The sequence below is a fragment of the Coregonus clupeaformis genome, chromosome 26, assembly GCF_020615455.1.
Source record: "Coregonus clupeaformis isolate EN_2021a chromosome 26, ASM2061545v1, whole genome shotgun sequence".
In the NCBI taxonomy this organism is placed as follows: domain Eukaryota; kingdom Metazoa; phylum Chordata; class Actinopteri; order Salmoniformes; family Salmonidae; genus Coregonus; species Coregonus clupeaformis.
Window position 1 is genome coordinate 45622474 of NC_059217.1, and position 14965 is coordinate 45637438.

Genomic DNA, 14965 nt, shown 5'->3' on the forward strand with positions numbered 1-14965 from the left:
GGTCTCCACCACAGCACAAACCAAGGGGGCGCCAACCCAGACAGGAAGATCACGTCAGTAACTCAACCCACTCAAGTGACGCACCCCTCCTAGGGACGGCATGAAAGAGCACCAGCAAGCCAGTGACTCAGCCCCTGTAACAGGGTTAGAGGCAGAGAACCCCAGTGGAGAGAGGGGAACCGGCCTGGCAGAGACAGCAAGGGCTGTTCGTTGCTCCAGAGCTTTTCCGTTCACCTTCACACTCCTGGGCCAGACTACACTCAATCATATGACCTACTGAAGAGATAAGTCTTCAGTAAAGACTTAAAGGTTGAGACCGAGTCTGCGTCTCTCACATGGGTAGGCAAACTGTTCCATAAAAATGGAGATCTATAGGAGAAAACCCTGCCTCCCGCTGTTTGCTTAGAAATTCTAGGGACAATTAGGAGGCCTGCGTCTTGTGACCGTAGCGTATGTATTGGTATGTACGGCAGGACCAACTCGGAAAGATAGGTAGGAGCAAGCCCATGTAACGCTTTATAGGTTAACAGTAAAACCTTGAAATCAGCCCTTGCCTTAACAGGAAGCCAGTGTAGGGAAGCTAGCACTGGAGTAATATGATCAAATTTCTTGGTTCTAGTCAGGATTCTAGCAGCGTATTTAGCACTAACTGAAGTTTATTTAGTGCTTTATCCGGGTAGCCGGAAAGTAGAGCATTGCAGTAGTCTAACCTAGAAGTAACAAATGCATGGATTAATTTTTCTGCATCATTTTTGGACAGAAAATTTCTGATTTTTGCAATGTTACGTAGATGGAAAAAAGCTGTCCTTGAAACAGTCTTGATATGTTCGTCAAAAGAGAGATCAAGGTCAAGAGTAACGCCGAGGTCCTTCACAGTTTTATTTGAGACGACTTTACAACCATCAAGATGAATTGTCAGATTTAACAGAAGATCTCTTTGTTTCTTGGGACCTAGAACAAGCATCTCTGTTTTGTCCGAGTTTAAAAGTAGAAAGTTTTCAGCCATCCACTTCCTTATGTCTGAAACACAGGCTTCTAGCGAGGGCAATTTTGAAATGTGAAATGTACAGCTGTGTGTCATCCGCATAGCAGTGAAAGTTAACATTATGTTTTCGAATAACATCCCCAAGAGGTAAAATATATAGTGAAAACAATAGTGGTCCTAAAACGGAACCTTGAGGAACCTTGAGGAACACCGAAATGTACAGTTGATTTGTCGGAGGACAGACCATTCACAGAGACAAACTGACAAACTGATATCTTTCCGACAGGTAAGATCTAAACCAGGCCAGAACTTGTCCGTGTAGACCAATTTGGGTTTCCAGTCTCTCCAAAAGAATGTGGTGATCGATAGTGTCAAAGGCAGCACTAAGGTCTAGTAGCACGAGGACAGATGCAGAGCCTCGGTCTGACGCCATTAAAAGGTCATTTACCACCTTCACAAGTGCAGTCTCAGTGCTATGATGGGGTCTAAAACCAGACTGAAGCATTTCGTATACATTGTTTGTCTTCAGAAAGGCAGTGAGTTGCTGCGCAACAGCTTTTTCTAAAATTTTTGAGAGGAATGGAAGATTCGATATAGGCCGATAGTTTTTTATATTTTCCGGGTCAAGGTTTGGCTTTTTCAAGAGAGGCTTTATCACTGCCACTTTTAGTGAGTTTGGTACACATCCGGTGGATAGAGAGCTGTTTATTATGTTCAACATAGGAGGGCCAAGCACAGGAAGCAGCTCCTTCAGCAGTTTAGTAGGAATAGGATCCAGTATGCAGCTTGAAGGTTTAGAGGCCATGATTATTTTCATCATTGTGTCAAGAGATATAGTACTAAAACACTTAAGTGTCTCTCCCGATCCCAGGCCCTCGCAGAGTCTGTGCAGATCCAGGACAGCTAAGCCCTGGAGGAATACGCAGATTCAAAGAGGAGTCCGTAATTTGCTTTCTAATGGTCATGATCTTTTCCTCAAAGAAGTTCATGAATTTATTACTGCTGAAGTGAAAGCCATCCTCTCTTGGGGAATGCTGCTTTTTAGTTAGCTTTGCAACAGTATCAAAAAGAAATTTTGGATTGTTCTTATTTTCCTCGATTAAGTTGGAAAAGTAGGATGATCGAGCAGCAGTGAGGGCTCTTCGGTACTGCACGGTACTGTCTTTCCAAGCTAGTCGGAAGACTTCCAGTTTGGTGTGGCGCCATTTCCGTTCCAATTTCCTGGAAGCTTGCTTCAAAGCTCGGGTATTTTCTGTATACCAGGGAGCTAGTTTCTTATGACAAATGTTTTTCGTTTTTAGGGGTGCAACTGCATCTAGGGTATTGCGCAAGGTTAAATTGAGTTCCTCAGTTAAGTGGTTAACTGATTTTTGTCCTCTGACGTCCTTGGGTAGGCAGAAGGAGTCTGGAAGGGCATCAAGGAATTTTTGTGTTGTCTGAGAATTTATAGCACGACTTTTGATGCTCCTTGGTTGGGGTCTGAGCAGATTATTTGTTACGATTGCAAACGTAATAAAATGGTGGTCCGATAGTCCAGGATTTTGTGGAAAAACATTAAGATCTACAACATTTATTCCATGGGACAAAACTAGGTCCAGAGTATGACTGTGGCAGTGAGTAGGTCCAGAGACATGTTGGACAAAACCCACTGAGTCGATGATGGCTCCGAAAGACTTTTGGAGTGGGTCTGTGGACTTCTCCATGTGAATATTAAAATCACCAAAAATTAGAATATGATCTGCTATGACTACAAGGTCTGATAGGAATTCAGGAAACTCAGAGAGGAACGCTGTATATGGCCCAGGAGGCCTGTAAACAGTAGCTATAAAAAGTGATTGAGTAGGCTGCATAGATTTCATGACTAGAAGCTCAAAAGACGAAAACGCCATTTTTTTTGTAAATTGAAATTTGCTATCGTAAATGTTAGCAACACCTCCGCCTTTGCGGGATGCACGGGAATATGGTCACTAGTGTAACCAGGAGGTGAGGCCTCATTTAACACAGCAAATTCATCAGGCTTAAGCCATGTTTCAGTCAGGCCAATCACATCAAGATTATGATCAGTGATTAGTTCATTGACTATGACTGCCTTTGAAGTGAGGGATCTAACATTAAGTAACCCTATTTTGAGATGTGAGGTATCACGATCTCTTTCAATAATGGCAGGAATGGAGGAGGTCTTTATCCTAATAAGATTGCTAAGGTGAACACCGCCATGTTTAGTTTTGCCCAACCTAGGTCGAGGCACAGACACAGTCTCAATGGGTATGGCTGAGCTGACTACACTGACTGTGCTATTGGCAGACTCCACTAAGCTGGCAGGTTGGCTAACAGCCTGCTGCCTGGCCTGCACCCTATTTCACTGTGGGGCTAGAGGAGTTAGAGCCCTATCTATGTTGGTAGATAAGATGAGAGCACCCCTCCAGCTAGGATGGAGTCCGTCCCTCATCAGCAGGTCAGGCTTGGTCCTGTTTGTGGGTGAGTCCCAGAAAGAGGGCCAATTATCTACAAATTCTATCTTTTGGGAGGGGCAGAAAACAGTTTTCAACCAGCGATTGAGTGCTGAGACTCTGCTGTAGAGCTCGTCACTCCCCCTAACTGGGAGGGGGCCAGAGACAATTACTCGATGCCGACACATCTTTCTAGCTAATTTACACGCTGAAGCTATGTTGCACTTGGTGACCTCTGACTGTTTCATCCTAACATCGTTGGTGCCGACGTGGATAACAATATCTCTATACTCTCTACACTCGCCAGTTTTAGCTTTAGCCAGCACCATCTTTAGATTAGCCTTAACGTCGGTAGCCCTGCCCCCTGGTAAACAGTGTATGATCGCTGGGTGATTCGTTTTAAGTCTAATACTGCGGGTAATGGAGTCGCCAATGACTAGGGTTTTCAATTTGTCAGAGCTAATGGTGGGAGCCTTCGACGTCTCAGACCCCGTAACGGGAGGAGTAGAGACAAGAGAAGACTCAGACTCAGACTCCGACTCGCTACATAATGGGGAAAACCGGTTGAAAGTTTCTGTCGGCTGAATGAGCGACACCGGTTGATCATTCCAACAGTATTTCCCTCCAGAAGCCATGAGAAAGTTGTCCGGCTGCGGGGACTGTGCGGGGGATTTATACTAACGTTACTATCTGTACTTACTGGTGGCACAGACGCTGTTTCTTCCTTTCCTACACTGAAATTACCCTTGCCTAACGATTGCGTCTGAAGCTGGGCTTGTAGCACAGCTATTCTCGCCGTAAGGCGATCGTTCTCCTGTATATTATGAGTACAGCGACTGCAATTAGAAGACATCATGTTAATGTTACTACTTAGCTTCGGCTGTTGAAGATGTTGACGAACCATGTCCAGATAAAGCGTCCGGAGTGAAAAAGTTGAATGAGGGAAAAAAGTTGCGATGGAAAAAAGGAAAAATAAAGTAAAGTTGGCAGCAAAAACGCACAGGAAAATGACTCTTCTGTCTCGGGATAAAACGTCCGGGGTGAAAAAGTTTAACGAAAAAAGATGAGTGAAGACAAAACTAAAAAGTTGGTAAATTTGTTGAACACAGAGATTGATTAAACGTTTATTAAAAGTAAAACGTGAATAGTTTGGCAGGTAGCCAAGTAGCAGCAAACAGCACAGCAGCACGGAGACAATGCGGAAGCGAGAAACAAGAGGGCGTCAACTTACTAACCAATTCCACCACTACATTTAAAACCAGATACTTTACTAGTATTATATTTTAGTAGTATACTAAAGTCTCTGGAGGGTTAGTAGCCGTTCTATGGCTCCTGACCAATTGTGTTATTTTGTGTATTATTTTGCGCTGATCTTAACATTATTTGTACGTAATGTTTCCGCCATCATTTACTATGACCGAAAAGAGCTTCTGGACATCTGAACAGCCATCATTAACCTCCATTTGGACGAGGACTTCTACTTCAATGAGTCGGAGGTGAAAGACATAATGATTATCGCAGACTAGGCCCAAATCCCCGACGCTGGAAGAAGGAGAAGACGGCGCTATAGAGGCCGGCGTGTATCTGACAAGACTACGTCGGAGATAAATCGCCTCTACCCTCCGTTCTATTGGCGAACGTGCAATCACTGGAGAATAAACTGGATGAGCTTTGTTCGAGACGATCCTATCAACGTGATCTGAAGAACTGTAATGTTTCTCCGAGTCGTGGCTGAACAAGGACATGGTAAATATAAATCTAGCTGGTTTTTCTATACATCGGCAGGACAGAACGGCTGCGTCGGGGGAAGCTCAGGGGAGGAGGTGTGTGTCTCTGTTAACAACAGCTGGTGCGCCATCTCTAATATTAAGGAAGTCTCGAGGTTCTGCTCGCCTGAGTTAGACTACCTCATGATAAGCTGTAGACCACACTATTTACCAAGAGAGTTTTCATCTATATTTTTCGTAGGTGTCTGTTTACCACCACAAACCGATACAGCACTCAACGAGCTGTATATGGCCGTTAGCAAACAAGAAAACGCTCACCCAGAGGCGGCGCTCCTAGTGGCCAGTGACTTTAATGCAAGAAGACTTAAATCCGTTTGACCTAATTTGTGTATTGTACAGTATATAGCCAAGTTATCGTTACTCATTGTGGATGTGTTATTACTTATCAGTACTGGTATCCTGTGTATTGTACAGTATATAGCCAAGTTATCGTTACTCATTGTGGATGTATTCCTTGTGTTCTTTTTATAAAATTATTTCTCTTTGTCTCTCTGCATCGTTGGGAAGGGCCCGTTAGTAAGCATTTCACTGTTAGTCTACAACTGTTATTTACCAAGCATGTGACAAATATCATTTGATTTATTTTACTGGGTGACTTTTACTTGAGTCATTTTCTATTAAGGTATCTTTATTTTTACTCTAGTATGACAATACAGTACTTTTTCTACCGGTGGTGTGTGTGTTATTGGTCCTCACAACATAGGAAACGTGTGTATGTGTGTGTCGTAGTGTGTGTGTGTTTTATCGTAGTGTGTGTGTGTGTGTGTGTGTGTCGTAGTGTGTGTGTGTGTGTTTTATCGTAGTGTGTGTGTGTGTGTGTGTCGTAGTGTGTGTGTTTTATCGTAGTGTGTGTGTGTGTGTGTGTGTGTCGTAGTGTGTGTGTGTGTGTGTCGTAGTGTGTGTGTGTGTTTTATCGTAGTGGGTGTGTGTGTGTCGTAGTGTGTGTGTGTGTTTTATCGTAGTGTGTGTGTGTGTGTGTGTGTGTGTCGTAGTGTGTGTGTGTTTTATCGTAGTGTGTGTGTGTGTGTGTGTGTGTGTCGTAGTGTGTGTGTGTTTTATCGTAGTGTGTGTGTGTTTTATCGTAGTGTGTGTGTGTGTGTCGTAGTGTGTGTGTGTGTGTGTGTCGTAGTGTGTGTGTGTGTGTTGTAGTGTGTGTGTTGTAGTGTGTGTGTGTTTTATCGTAGTGTGTGTGTGTGTGTGTGTCGTAGTGTGTGTGTGTGTGTGTGTCGTAGTGTGTGTGTGTTTTATCGTAGTGTGTGTGTGTTTTATCGTAGTGTGTGTGTGTGTGTGTGTGTGTCGTAGTGTGTGTGTGTTTTATCGTAGTGTGTGTGTGTGTCGTAGTGTGTGTTATCACCTGTGTCTCAGGTCCCTGATCTCTACATTGAGGAAGGGCAGGAAGAGGTTCCCACAGAAGGGACAGGTGGTGTTGAGGTTAGAGTCATCAGCCGTCCATCCCGCCATGATCTCCTCATCGTACACCAGACAGTCACACGTCTTACAGCGACAGCAGCTGGACATCAACACCTGGAGACATAGACCCAGGCACAGGATTGACTGATGGACATCAACACCTAGAGACATAGACCCAGGAACAGGATTGACTGATGGACATCAACACCTAGAGACATAGACCCAGGAACAGGATTGACTGATGGACATCAACACCTGGAGACATAGACCCAGGAACAGGATTGACTGATGGACATCAACACCTAGAGACATAGACCCAGGAACAGGATTGACTGATGGACATCAACACCTAGAGACATAGACCCAGGAACAGGATTGACTGATGGACATCAACACCTAGAGACATAGACCCAGGAACAGGATTGGAAACAACTAGACAAAGACAACATTAAGTACCAGTAGACATGAGAAACGTGGACCAACACAACCAGGAACTGTAGACATCAGATGAATGTGTTTGTCCTACATGCTTTCAAGTCTGCACATCAAGACTCAGACTCCTGAGTCACTCAACAACTCACAATAGAACCAGGAAGAAACTGAGTCGCCAAACAGACTACCAGTCATAGACAGACAGAGAGAGAAGACAGACTCACCTCAGTAGTGTAGTGGTGACTGAGGTGGAAGAGGCTATAACAGGCTATAACAGGCTATAACAGGCTATAACAGGCTTATAACAGGCTATAACAGGATATAACAGGCTTATAACAGGCTATAACAGGCTTATAACAGGCTATAACAGGCTATAACAGGCTATAACTCTGACCTCAGTAGTGTAGTGGTGACGGAGGTGGAAGCAGCTATAACAGGCTATAACAGGCTATAACAGGCTATAACAGGCTATAACAGGCTATAACAGGCTATAACTCTGACCTCAGTAGTGTAGTGGTGACGGAGGTGGAAGCAGCTATAACAGGCTATAACAGGCTATAACAGGCTATAACAGGATGTAACTCTGACCTCAGTAGTGTAGTGGTGACAGAGGTGGAAGCCGCTATAACAGGCTATAACAGGCTATAACAGGCTATAACTCTGACCTCAGTAGTGTAGTGGTGACGGAGGTGGAAGCAGCTATAACAGGCTATAACAGGCTATAACAGGCTATAACAGGCTTATAACAGGCTATAACAGGCTATAACTCTGACCTCAGTAGTGTAGTGGTGACGGAGGTGGAAGCAGCTATAACAGGCTATAACAGGCTATAACAGGCTATAACAGGCTATAACAGGCTATAACAGGCTATAACAGGCTATAACTCTGACCTCAGTAGTGTAGTGGTGACAGAGGTGGAAGCAGCTATAACAGGCTATAACAGGCTATAACTCTGACCTCAGTAGTGTAGTGGTGACTGAGGTGGAAGAGACAGGCTATAACAGGCTATAACAGGCTATAACTCTGACCTCAGTAGTGTAGTGTTGACGGAGGTGGAAGCAGCTATAACAGGCTATAACAGGCTATAACAGGCTATAACAGGCTATAACTCTGACCTCAGTAGTGTAGTGGTGACTGAGGTGGAAGAGGCTATAACAGGCTATAACAGGATATAACTCTGACCTCAGTAGTGTAGTGGTGACGGAGGTGGAAGAGGCTATAACAGGCTATAACAGGCTATAACAGGCTATAACTCTGACCTCAGTAGTGTAGTGGTGACGGAGGTGGAAGAGGCTATAACAGGCTATAACAGGCTATAACAGGCTATAACTCTGACCTCAGTAGTGTAGTGGTGACGGAGGTGGAAGCAGCTATAACAGGCTATAACAGGCTATAACAGGCTATAACTCTGACCTCAGTAGTGTAGTGGTGACTGAGGTGGAAGAGGCTATAACAGGCTATAACAGGATATAACTCTGACCTCAGTAGTGTAGTGGTGACGGAGGTGGAAGAGGCTATAACAGGCTATAACAGGCTATAACAGGCTATAACTCTGACCTCAGTAGTGTAGTGGTGACGGAGGTGGAAGAGGCTATAACAGGCTATAACAGGCTATAACAGGCTATAACTCTGACCTCAGTAGTGTAGTGGTGACGGAGGTGGAAGCAGCTATAACAGGCTATAACAGGCTATAACAGGATATAACTCTGACCTCAGTAGTGTAGTGGTGACGGAGGTGGAAGAGGCTATAACAGGCTATAACAGGCTATAACTCTGACCTCAGTAGTGTAGTGGTGACTGAGGTGGAAGAGGCTATAACAGGCTATAACAGGCTATAACTCTGACCTCAGTAGTGTAGTGGTGACGGAGGTGGAAGCAGCTATAACAGGCTATAACAGGATGTAACAGGATATAACAGGCTATAACTCTGACCTCAGTAGTGTAGTGGTGACGGAGGTGGAAGAGGCTATAACAGGCTATAACAGGATATAACAGGCTATAACTCTGACCTCAGTAGTGTAGTGGTGACGGAGGTGGAAGCAGCTATAACAGGCTATAACAGGCTATAACAGGCTATAACAGGATATAACTCTGACCTCAGTAGTGTAGTGGTGACTGAGGTGGAAGAGGCTATAACAGGCTATAACAGGCTATAACAGGCTATATAAGGCTATAACTCTGACCTCAGTAGTGTAGTGGTGACGGAGGTGGAAGAGGCTATAACAGGCTATAACAGGCTATAACAGGCTATAACAGGCTATAACAGGCTATAACTCTGACCTCAATAGTGTAGTGGTGACGGAGGTGGAAGCAGCTATAACAGGCTATAACAGGCTATAACAGGATATAACAGGCTATAACTCTGACCTCAGTAGTGTAGTGGTGACGGAGGTGGAAGCAGCTATAACAGGCTATAACAGGCTATAACAGGCTATAACAGGATATAACTCTGACCTCAGTAGTGTAGTGGTGACTGAGGTGGAAGAGGCTATAACAGGCTATAACAGGCTATAACAGGCTATATAAGGCTATAACTCTGACCTCAGTAGTGTAGTGGTGACGGAGGTGGAAGAGGCTATAACAGGCTATAACAGGCTATAACAGGCTATAACAGGCTATAACAGGCTATAACTCTGACCTCAGTAGTGTAGTGGTGACGGAGGTGGAAGCAGCTATAACAGGCTATAACAGGCTATAACAGGCTATAACAGGCTATAACTCTGACCTCAGTAGTGTAGTGGTGACGGAGGTGGAAGAGGCTATAACAGGCTATAACAGGCTATAACAGGCTATAACTCTGACCTCAGTAGTGTAGTGGTGACTGAGGTGGAAGAGGCTATAACAGGCTATAACAGGCTATAACAGGCTATAACTCTGACCTCAGTAGTGTAGTGGTGACGGAGGTGGAAGAGGCTATAACAGGCTATAACAGGCTATAACAGGCTATAACAGGCTATAACTCTGACCTCAGTAGTGTAGTGGTGACGGAGGTGGAAGCAGCTATAACAGGCTATAACAGGCTATAACAGGCTATAACAGGCTATAACTCTGACCTCAGTAGTGTAGTGGTGACGGAGGTGGAAGAGGCTATAACAGGCTATAACAGGATATAACAGGCTATAACAGGCTATAACAGGATATAACAGGATATAACTCTGACCTCAGTAGTGTAGTGGTGACGGAGGTGGAAGAGGCTATAACAGGCTATAACAGGATATAACTCTGACCTCAGTAGTGTAGTGGTGACGGAGGTGGAAGCGTGAGGCATCAGGAGAAGAGTCTGGAGTCTCGGGAGCTCTAGAAGGAGGAGCCAAACCACCTGGAATAATAGAACAGGACATGTCAGACATACCATCAGCCTCTCACATATAGTACAGAAATACATAGTTACCATCAGCCCATCACATATAGTACAGAAATACATAGTTACCATCGGCCCATCACATATAGTACAGAAATACATAGTTACCATCAGCCCATCACATATAGTACAGAAATACATAGTTACCATCAGCCCATCATATATAGTACAGAAATACATAGTTACCATCAGCCCATCACATATAGCACAGAAATACATAGTTACCATCAGCCCATCACATATAGCACAGAAATACATAGTTACCATCAGCCTATCACATATAGTACAGAAATACATAGTTACCATCAGCCCATCACATATAGTACAGAAATACATAGTTACCATCAGCCCATCACATATAGTACAGAAATACATAGTTACCATCAGCCCATCACATATAGCACAGAAATACATAGTTACCATCAGCCCATCACATATAGTACAGAAATACATAGTTACCATCAGCCTATCACATATAGTACAGAAATACATAGTTACCATCAGCCTATCACATATAGTACAGAAATACATAGTTACCATCAGCCCATCACATATAGTACAGAAATACATAGTTACCATCAGCCCATCACATATAGTACAGAAATACATAGTTACCATCAGCCCATCACATATAGTACAGAAATACATAGTTACCATCAGCCCATGAATATAACTACTTCCAGAAATGCAGTTGTGGTGATTTCACTTGAATACTTTTGGCCGATTGCATTTATTTGATCGTTAAATAATACACGGCAAAAAGCTATTAACGATAACAACAACGTTTTTACTTATTTATGACTGTTGACGTCTGTTGACGTCTGTTGACTACTGTTGACATCTGTTGACGTCTGTTGACGTCTGTTGACGTCTGTTGACGTCTGTTGACGTCTGTTGACTACTGTTGACGTCTGTTGACTACTGTTGACGTCTGTTGACTACTGTTGACGTCTGTTGACTACTGTTGACTACTGTTGACTACTGTTGACGTCTGTTGACTACTGTTGACGTCTGTTGACTACTGTTGACGTCTGTTGACGTCTGTTGACTACTGTTGACTACTGTTGACGTCTGTTGACTACTGTTGACTACTGTTGACTACTTCTTTATTACTGGGGGATGGGTCACAGAGTGACTGAGGAGGATGTGAAGGAACAGGTTGCCATTCCCTTGAACCAGTAATCAGTGGACTGTTTCTTCTGTACAGGGGGTTCTGGTGTGAACCCGTGTGCCTGAGTCAGTCAGTCTGTCTGCTAGCCTCGTTTCACCCAGCCCCAAAACTCTACAACCCCCTGTCTGCTAGCCTCGTTTCACCCAGCCCCAAAACCCTACAACCCCCTGTCTGCTAGCCTCGTTTCACCCAGCCCCAAAACCCTACAACCCCCTGTCTGCTAGCCTCGTTTCACCCAGCCCCAAAACCCTACAACCCCCTGTCTGCTAGCCTCGTTTCACCCAGCCCCAAAACTCTACAACCCCCTGTCTGCTAGCCTCGTTTCACCCAGCCCCAAAACCCTACAACCCCCTGTCTGCTAGCCTCGTTTCACCCAGCCCCAAAACCCTACAACCCCCTGTCTGCTAGCCTCGTTTCACCCAGCCCCAAAACCCTACAACCCCCTGTCTGCTAGCCTCGTTTCACCCAGCCCCAAAACTCTACAACCCCCTGTCTGCTAGCCTCGTTTCACCCAGCCCCAAAACCCTACAACCCCCTGTCTGCTAGCCTCGTTTCACCCAGCCCCAAAACCCTACAACCCCCTGTCTGCTAGCCTCGCTTCACCCAGCCCCAAAACCCTACAACCCCCTGTCTGCTAGCCTCGTTTCACCCAGCCCCAAAACCCTACAACCCCCTGTCTGCTAGCCTCGTTTCACCCAGCCCCAAACCCTACAACCCCCTGTCTGCTAGCCTCGTTTCACCCAGCCAACCCCCTGTCTGCTAGCCTCGTTTCACCCAGCCCCAAAACCCTACAACCCCCTGTCTGCTAGCCTCGCTTTCACCCAGCCCCAAAACCCTACAACCCCCTGTCTGCTAGCCTCGTTTCACCCAGCCAACCCCCTGTCTGCTAGCCTCGTTTCACCCAGCCAACCCCCTGTCTGCTAGCCTCGTTTCACCCAGCCCCAACCACCCCTGTCTGCTAGCCTCGTTTCACCCAGCCAACCCCCTGTCTGCTAGCCTCGTTTCACCCAGCCAACCCCCTGTCTGCTAGCCTCGTTTCACCCAGCCAACCCCCTGTCTGCTAGCCTCGTTTCACCCAGCCCCAAACAACCCCCTGTCTGCTAGCCTCGTTTCACCCAGCCAACCCCCTGTCTGCTAGCCTCGTTTCACCCAGCCAACCCCCTGTCTGCTAGCCTCGTTTCACCCAGCCAACCCCCTGTCTGCTAGCCTCGTTTCACCCAGCCAACCCCCTGTCTGCTAGCCTCGTTTCACCCAGCCAACCCCCCTGTCTGCTAGCCTCGTTTCACCCAGCCAACCCCCTGTCTGCTAGCCTCGTTTCACCCAGCCAACCCCCTGTCTGCTAGCCTCGTTTCACCCAGCCAACCCCCTGTCTGCTAGCCTCGTTTCACCCAGCCAACCCCCTGTCTGCTAGCCTCGTTTCACCCTACAACCCCCTGTCTGCTAGCCTCGTTTCACCCAGCCAACCCCCTGTCTGCTAGCCTCGTTTCACCCAGCCAACCCCCTGTCTGCTAGCCTCGTTTCACCCAGCCAACCCCCTGTCTGCTAGCCTCGTTTCACCCAGCCAACCCCCTGTCTGCTAGCCTCGCTTTCACCCAGCCAACCCCCTGTCTGCTAGCCTCGTTTCACCCAGCCAACCCCCTGTCTGCTAGCCTCGTTTCACCCAGCCAACCCCCTGTCTGCTAGCCTCGTTTCACCCAGCCAACCCCCTGTCTGCTAGCCTCGTTTCACCCAGCCAACCCCCTGTCTGCTAGCCTCGTTTCACCCAGCCAACCCCCTGTCTGCTAGCCTCGTTTCACCCAGCCAACCCCCTGTCTGCTAGCCTCGTTTCACCCAGCCAACCCCCTGTCTGCTAGCCTCGTTTCACCCTACAACCCCCCTGTCTGCTAGCCTCGTTTCACCCTACAACCCCCTGTCTGCTAGCCTCGTTTCACCCAGCCAACCCCCTGTCTGCTAGCCTCGTTTCACCCTACAACCCCCTGTCTGCTAGCCTCGTTTCACCCAGCCAACCCCCTGTCTGCTAGCCTCGTTTCACCCAGCCAACCCCCTGTCTGCTAGCCTCGTTTCACCCAGCCAACCCCTGTCTGCTAGCCTCGTTTCACCCAGCCAACCCCCTGTCTGCTAGCCTCGCTTTCACCCAGCCAACCCCCTGTCTGCTAGCCTCGTTTCACCCAGCCAACCCCCTGTCTGCTAGCCTCGTTTCACCCAGCCAACCCCCTGTCTGCTAGCCTCGTTTCACCCAGCCCCAAAACCCTACAACCCCCTGTCTGCTAGCCTCGTTTCACCCAGCCCCAAAACCCTACAACCCCCTGTCTGCTAGCCTCGTTTCACCCAGCCAACCCCCTGTCTGCTAGCCTCGTTTCACCCAGCCAACCCCCTGTCTGCTAGCCTCGTTTCACCCAGCCAACCCCCTGTCTGCTAGCCTCGTTTCACCCTACAACCCCCTGTCTGCTAGCCTCGTTTCACCCAGCCAACCCCCTGTCTGCTAGCCTCGCTTTCACCCAGCCAACCCCCTGTCTGCTAGCCTCGTTTCACCCAGCCAACCCCCTGTCTGCTAGCCTCGTTTCACCCAGCCAACCCCTGTCTGCTAGCCTCGTTTCACCCAGCCAACCCCCTGTCTGCTAGCCTCGTTTCACCCAGCCAACCCCCTGTCTGCTAGCCTCGTTTCACCCAGCCAACCCCTGTCTGCTAGCCTCGTTTCACCCAGCCAACCCCCTGTCTGCTAGCCTCGTTTCACCCAGCCAACCCCCTGTCTGCTAGCCTCGTTTCACCCAGCCAACCCCTGTCTGCTAGCCTCGCTTTCACCCAGCCAACCCCCTGTCTGCTAGCCTCGCTTTCACCCAGCCAACCCCCTGTCTGCTAGCCTCGTTTCACCCAGCCAACCCCCTGTCTGCTAGCCTCGTTTCACCCAGCCAACCCCCTGTCTGCTAGCCTCGTTTCACCCAGCCCCAAAACCCTACACCACTAAGTCATCTTCCTCTTACTGACTTACTACATTTAGATCACAAATAACTATTCTGCTGCGTAACCAATGTAGAACTTCAACAATAAATACTTTACTGGCACGACTCTACAAAACATTAAAAACACTCAAAAGTTTCATCATTCAATTCCTTCCCATACGAAAAAAGATTGCAGTCAGAATGCATTATAACCGCAGCATGCTGCAAAGACTGTGTACTTTTTGCAGTATAACGGCAGTTATTCTGCAATTACCACGTCCAGAATACCACAGTCAGCTGCACTTTTACTGCAGTTTCAAAACTGCAATCTTTTTTTGTAAGGGTTCTACTTTTTCTGAAACAGTTTTTTTTTTTAAAGTATTACAAAAAATATTTTTTTCATTTTTTGTAATTGATGTTGAATATTATA

General features: G+C 46.8%; 1 protein-coding gene across 1 annotated transcript in view; it reads right to left on the minus strand.

The window, feature by feature from the left end:
* Positions 1 to 14965, minus strand: part of dennd4a (DENN/MADD domain containing 4A) — a 127592-nt gene that overhangs the window by 12659 nt on the left and 99968 nt on the right. The window contains exons 25-26 of the mRNA XM_041849977.2: positions 10292 to 10383; positions 6577 to 6746 (exon numbers count right to left, since the gene is read on the minus strand). Coding sequence (XP_041705911.2) covers positions 6577 to 6746; positions 10292 to 10383 — 262 coding nt within the window. The remainder of the gene's footprint in view (positions 1 to 6576; positions 6747 to 10291; positions 10384 to 14965) is intronic.